Here is a 7136-nt window from a genome sequence, read left to right on the forward strand (position 1 = left end):
ATCTGCCAAATAGACAGATAACATGCCAGGGGAGTTGGTCTGCGCTCAAGAGTGCAGTTTGTCGCGAACTGCTCTCCTAGCCTCTACCAGTCTTCAGGAGGCGGGTGGAAAGAGTAGAAATTGCAATCTCCAAGCAGATCAATACAGTGGCATGCCAGTATCCAAGGTGGCATATAACGGGCACTCCTTTGGCCAATGCATACTGCCTTGCCACAGTATGATCTGCTTGAAGATTAGAAATTGGCCAAATAGAGAGATACAATATATAGTAACATGCCAGGGGAGTTGGTCCGCTTGAGAGTATAGTTTGTCGCACCTGACATATTATCTGGGCAATTTCTACTCTTTTTCTAGCCACTTCCCGGAGCCCGGTAGAGGCTACGCTTAGAAAGAGCCTCAGGAAAGCCTGGTAGAGGCTACCACTAGCGTACAGCTGATGTGCCGAGGACTGGGCAAATATTTGTGTTCAGCTCACAACACGCCGAGTGCCTAAAAGCCTAGGATCAATAATCTTTATCCCGCATATTGTTCGCACATAGGAGAGGCTGGACACACAGGAATGCGCTGTTTCAACCCAAGATACTGTAACTTTCGCTAAAAAAAGTTACTCAAGCAACTGGATATGATTTTCGGGAAACGGTCAGACGTTTCAGGTAGCATCCACTACTTTCGTCAGTGACACTAGAGTTGTCAGAAAAGCAGGTTTATAAGTATGAATTCGAAGTATTGTAACTTTCATTATACAGTCGGGTGCCTTAAGACTGCATCATTAAATCAGTGATGAATTAATTAAAAGTTGAGAAAAAATAGTTATACTAATGCAGTGTCCCAGAATGATACCACTTTATACACACTTCATATAGGTGTTCAGAACATTCCTGAGTAGATTTCATTTTTTAATGTGCCTAAATTGTGAGAGTTGCTGTTACAGAATAATTAATTAAAACTTGTATAATTCTGAGTGCAGTGGTCATCAGAAATTGTTACTGTAACTGTAACAGTAAATATGCACTTCTGAAGTGTTTATGTTATGTGTGTAGCTAAGATGGTAGGTCGAAGTCCAGGCTACACTGCCTATATACATTCTCAACTTCCCTATCTTTTACAAGGATTTCATTATACGAAGACAAAGGTCCCGTCACTTCAAATGTGTACATGACATTCTTCTGATCCTTATATTTTCTGTAGCCGCATTCGCCGCATTTGTTGTGAGGTTTCCGAGCAGAATGTAGCTGAACCTAATCTCCAAGCAGATTTTTAGTTGACCGCAAAAGACAGTATCAAATTGGCCAGACTGTAACCATTGGCATTGGGTGGCCAATGGTTACAGTCTGGCCAATGGATACTGCTTGGCCAATTTGATACTGCCTTTGCGGCCACATAAACATCTGCTTGGCGATTAACTGAATCAACGGCCGACAAGGATGTTTAGTGTTTTCCTAAACAAGACAGCCACTATATACATATATATCCCAATAAGAATGCCCTAATCCGTGAATAGTTTCATCAGGTTGGTAAGGCACTGAATAAAGAGACTCTTTTTACACAACCACGTGTAGATATGTGAATATTGTACGTTTCGGAATGCATCTATAGCAGCGACACCTGTGATGCAGTGCAATGTGAATCAGTCAGAATTGCCCTGAGGAAGGTGACAGACGGTCACCGAAACGTCGGCTGAATAAAAACTTGGTTGTGTAAAAAGAGTCTCTTCATTCAAGAATGCCCTAAATTTGCGGTCTTACGCATGATGTGACCAGCTAGGCCCTTACTCAACACGTACGAGTGGTTGACCGGGGAAACAGTTTGGTTACTCCGGACACGGATTGTTTTTTGATGAACTTTTCCGCCGCCCTCTCAGGCGAACGAGCCCGATAAGAAGTTAACCATTGACTCCGTGTTTGGGGAGCCTTTCTTGTGGAATAGGTGCGAAATTGTAGTTGATAAGGAAAGAGTTGAGTTGTTGTGTCAGTGTCCACATATGCTTGTGTTAATGCTTTCAGTGTCCACATGTGCTCAAATCAGCTTACTGAAGTCTTTTGTTCTGTTACAAATAGGCAATACTTCGGCAAGGCTTTGTGTAAGTTAGGAGTCGGGCGCTTCCGTCGTGCGATTGTCTTGCGACTGCAAGCCGACTGAGTTCTTCTGGTAGTTGTGTATCTGTCGTGCAAAATTCAGCGGTCATGTTATAACTTAATGCTTTGAGTGTCCACATGTGCTCAAATCAGCTTACCGAAGTCTTTTGTGTAGTTACAAATAGGCAATACTTGGGGCGAGGTTTTGTGTAAGTTGGGGGCCGGTCACTTCCGTCGTATTATTGTCGTGCGACTGCAAACCGACTGAGTTCTTCTGGTAGTTGTGTATCTGTCGTGCAAAATTCAGCTGTCATGTTATAAGGAAAGGGCTGTCTTAGAATCTGGTCGGTGATTGGTTCTGTCACAGTTTGCTTGAAAAGTCTACAATATCAAAATCGTGGGACGACGTACGGAGAGTCTACTAAAGCGCGCAGTTTCTGTATTTTCAAAGGGATCGACCGACACTTTTAAGAAGTGGTACCGTTAATTTCTGTCTCTCTTCTAATCTTCAAACCAAACTCTATTGAATGTGTAGGGATAACTTTATGACTATATAAACTTCATCTATTGAAAATCGATGCTTTTGGTTGAATATTGCAAATATATGATGATCATTGACACTTATGGTGACTAAATTAAGGTGTAACTTATCTCGTACTCGAAGAAAGAAATACAACTTCAGCAAACTCAAAAGACCAATTTCCTCGGCTAATCGGGCCAACGTTGTAGTGTTGTTTTTCTTGATTACGCCGGTTGCCAGGTTTAGATGTTTGAAAGGCGTTGGACGATCCGCGGCGCCTGCCGTTGCCAGGATACCGGCTGTCATTCTCCCGCCATCAGAGGTCAGGGGTCAGCTGTTATCTGGTGCGAAAAGCGCTTCCGCTGATGCCGATACGCGCAGGTGTCAGAGATTTTAACACAAGGAGGCATGTACGTGGGTAATAGCCTCTACCAGGCTTCAGAAGCGGCTTGAAAGAGTAGAAATCGGTCAAATCGGCGTTGTTTTACAATATTTAGAACTCATTTCTTTCTTAATGTTGGAGGAGGCCCACCGTTAAAAAGTGAATTGCAAAAGTGCAACGGAGGATGATTTCGTCGAATGTTTTTCCTTGCAATTTACTGTTGACTATCCGCCATAGCAACTACACAGTGTACAGATACAAAAGGGTGCTTCTCTCTTTGTAAACTGTAAAAGACACGGCCCACATGTGTCTCTTCACAGGTGCGAAGAAAAGGACGTCCCTCGGTAAGGCTTTACCCGCAAATCCATAGAATCCCACAAGGACGGCTACATTAACAATGGCTCTTAGAAACAAATAAACAAACAATTATTAGAGGATGGGAAACATCATTACTTGGTTATAATAAAGACACTGGCGACTTCAGGATGGCCTAGAAAGTCTTATAAAAGAGGCTGGCTAAAGAATTGCTTCAAAAACCTTTTCTCTAATTGTTAGAAGAAGAAGAAAGGAAGGGGAGTCAATAGAAGTCAACAATATCGTCTACTATCTATAGATATGCTTCATAGATTATTAATATGCTACAGTCTACACTCCAATGGAATATTGTGTCTCTATAATAAGAAAATTTGCCGGTCGGACAAAAGTACCTGTTGGAATGGCGCCACTAAAGTGAAGATGCCAAGTTGAACGGAGACGAATTGGAGTGAAAGTTTTTTTTTTCAATTAATTGTAATCTAATGTTCTTGTCAATGCGTCACTGCGGGATGTTGTGAGTTTTGTTGTGTGTTCTGGTCCAGTTGTGTCCTGTGTTTATTTTTAAAAGAGACGCAGTTCCCACAGCAATTATGATCCACCTGTCGAAAGAATGGTACATCCCATGGGAGATGCAATTTTGACAGTAGGGGTGACAGAACTGGTTGCACCGCCTGGCTATGCGCTACTGTGCGCTGCAAAATACACTTATATTATACCAAATTAAAACATCCATGCAATCAGTCTATAAGTTTTTATGTAAAAACTATCAAACTTTCACTGATACCAAGACTGGGAAGTTGTTTTATTTTTGTACTTTCATTCCTTTAAAAAAAGACACACGGACTCAACATGATTTCGGTGATGACGACGGCCAATCTGGAGTAGATATCTCACACGCTCTCAGTGCAGACAACAGCATACAAATTATGATCTCGCCTCGACAAGAAAATCATGCTTACAACCCAGTCTTTTCCTAAACAAAAACCGCCAGGTTGTGACTTCAAACAGGAAACAAGTTTGGGATGTAGCCTCCGTAGCAGGCTTATAGAACTGGGGGTTTGGTTGTCTTCGGCTGTTTTCTGATTAGCCCAGTCAAAAACGGGGGTAGTTCAACCCGGCCGGCTATGTTGTCTATATGCAATCAGAAAATAGCACATAAAAGCTCCCAAAGACCCCCCAAAATCCCCAGTTTTTGGCATACTATGGAGGCTATTTGGGATGCTCCTTCCTGTACCTTTCGTACACAACAAGTCTGTTTGAAGGCTCCAGTGTGTGTGTCCCAGCGCGGGCTTTGTTTGTCTGGTGTTTATTCAAATAATCCACAGTCCCTAGCGACAGAGGGGGCAGGCGACACTGACTGATAGACCATCGGGCAACCAGCCAGTACGCACGAGGCACAGTTTCAGAGCAGACGTGTGCTGTGTAGCGCTAGAGTTTTTCTGCTAGCGTTCAGAGATCGATCGTTATAACACCAGTTCGCGTTCGCCAATGGAAACCAGTCAGCGATATGGGCTCTTCAACCTCTCGTAACCTACCGGGAAGGGCTGTTCTGAACAACCTGCGCCCCCGCAAAGAGGTCATACATGGACCCCTCCAGCTACAACTTTCCGGACGTGCTTGTTGTTATTCGTTACAAGCGACATGTGGCGGCAAGCTAGCTCTGTGAAGTCCTGTGTTTTAGTAGCACATCCTGACAGAAACAATCGTCCTACTCGGTATCCTGACGGAATTGTTGTCAGCGGTCGAGATTTTTTGTCTCCGGAAATTCACCTGTAGACGACCCGAACAAGTGGCCGGTCAGAAATGACGACATCGACGCAGCGACTTTCGAGGCTCGAGCAGACCGAGAGACTGTTTAAAGAAAATTCTCTGAAGGCTATGAGGAACATGCGGCCTATCGGTGTACAGAAACAGGCAGGGAAAGCGGTAACTGTAAGTGTGTTTGGTTTGTGTTTACTATCTATTTCTTGGTTCGGATGTTCAACCCTCACAGCCAGGGCAGTCCAACTAGCCAGTGGCTATTACAAAGGGTTTGTCCTGCTGACAAGACATGACAAGACATTACAGCAACATATAAGGTGGCTTAACAATCTACAAGTGTTTGTGTATTACTAGTGTGTGTGTGTGTGTGTGTGTGTGTGTGTGTGTGTGTGTGTGTGTGTGTGTGTGTGTGTGTGTGTGTGTGTGTGTGTGTGTGTGTGTGTGTGTGTGTGTCTGTGTGTGTGTGTGTGTGTCTGTCTGTCTGTCTGTCTGTGTGTGTGTGGCTTGCTACCATGGTAGACATTATCGGAAAATACTAGTACACAGTGTACGAACAACCGCCACCATTGAACTGCGAACTATAGACTCTCACGGTATCAACCATGCACAACGCCGTCAATAGCATAATCCAACCCGTAAACACTGTACGCTTGTAGGCTAATGGCAAAAGCTTAGCTTAAGTCCTGTATTTCCCCACCGACTAACCAGAGCGCCATAGCGACAGGCAAAGCATGGCGTGTCTTCACCAACTAGACTGGGCGCACTGACTTGTGAAAAAATGTTGTCCCTCCTCGGTTTAACTAGCCTCCACCAGGCCTTTCTACGGGAATACGGATCGTAGAATTCAGCAAAAAAGAGAGTAAAATTGGCCAAGGGAGTCCGGCCGCGGGGAGGTAGTTTCTTTCAAACCTACATGGCGGCCAAACTCCCCTGGCAAATATTCTCCTATATATAGCCAGCGTAGTTAGTCTGGTAGACTAGGGGCACTGACATGTGAAAAAATGTTGTCCCTCCGCGGTTTAACACTGGCCCTAAACATACGTGTGCTTCAAGTACCCGCCTGAGGCAGTGTCACTGTATAACAAACACACATACTTAAACAGACACAAAAGGGCAACGCTCTTGGAAGAATAATCCTTCCGAAAGTCTGGTTAAAATCTTTAATTGTACCAATATATCTTATCCGTCTCCTAGCTAGAATTGTTAACTGAAACTAACAGTCTGATAGCCCGGCTAGGCTGGAAAGACTACGTCTAGGGGGTCTTACTGCTTTTTACATAAACTTTATTATATTGGACAACGATTATAGAAGGTACAGTGTGCAGCATCTACTACTATATATTCATAACAACAAACATATGGGGGCCGTGTGGCGTAGCGGCAGAGTGCTCGACTCGGAACCAAGAGGTCCCGGGTTCGAGTCCTGACATGGCACCGATTTTGTGCCCTTGGGAAAGGCACTTTACACGACTTTCCTCACTTAACTCAAGTGAAAATGAGTATTGCCCTGTCCTGTATTTGTACTCTGTGTTGGTGGCGGCATGAAATAAGTTGATATAACTAACCTAGCTTACTAAAGACTTAGTATGCAGAGAAGGTGCTTTGACAATCATTGTAGGAATTTCTAGCGTTTGCGAGAGGCACACACACACATTTGGGTTTATCAGCGAAGGGATTGTTCATGTCAACACACCTTTGCTCTACTAGTCCCAGTCCTGGCAACTCGGATGTTTGTGACATGGACCTTAATGGCTTGTTGTACTCAGGTTCGGTTATGTGCGGCTGTTGACAGAAGTTTGCCAGTGACTGTGAGAGCTGGGTGTTTGTCTGTGTGCATGTTAGCGTCTCCACACCGCACGCTGAATGGTAAAATACAAGACGAGTCGCTACGCTAGCTTTAGGCGGTGTCCTACACACCTTTTCGGCTGCGAAAGCTCGGCGACCACTGAGCGCTCGCAGGGCGACCAATTTTTTTATTATGGGTTCACCACACCACGAAGTGGTGTGGTGAAACCATATTGCTTTTTCTGATGTTTCTTCTTCTTCTTCTCCTCCTCCTCCTTCTCCTCCTGCCATTTTTTAA

At 44.2% G+C, this 7136-nt stretch overlaps 1 protein-coding gene across 2 annotated transcripts in view; it reads left to right on the plus strand.

The window, feature by feature from the left end:
• The first annotated feature begins 4609 nt into the window (after nucleotides 1-4609).
• LOC109481422 overlaps nucleotides 4610-7136 on the plus strand; it is a 35299-nt gene continuing 32772 nt past the window's right edge. Inside the window, exon 1 of one of the 2 annotated variants that reach the window (XM_019783993.1) lies at nucleotides 4610-5224. In XM_019783993.1, coding sequence (XP_019639552.1) covers nucleotides 5096-5224 — 129 coding nt within the window. In that variant the 5' untranslated portion in view covers nucleotides 4610-5095. The remainder of the gene's footprint in view (nucleotides 5225-7136) is intronic. The other variant, XM_019783994.1, reaches the window with a different exon arrangement.

The sequence above is a fragment of the Branchiostoma belcheri genome, unplaced genomic scaffold (assembly GCF_001625305.1).
Source record: "Branchiostoma belcheri isolate BF01 breed outbred unplaced genomic scaffold, Haploidv18h27 scaffold55, whole genome shotgun sequence".
Taxonomy (NCBI): Eukaryota; Metazoa; Chordata; class Leptocardii; order Amphioxiformes; family Branchiostomatidae; genus Branchiostoma; species Branchiostoma belcheri.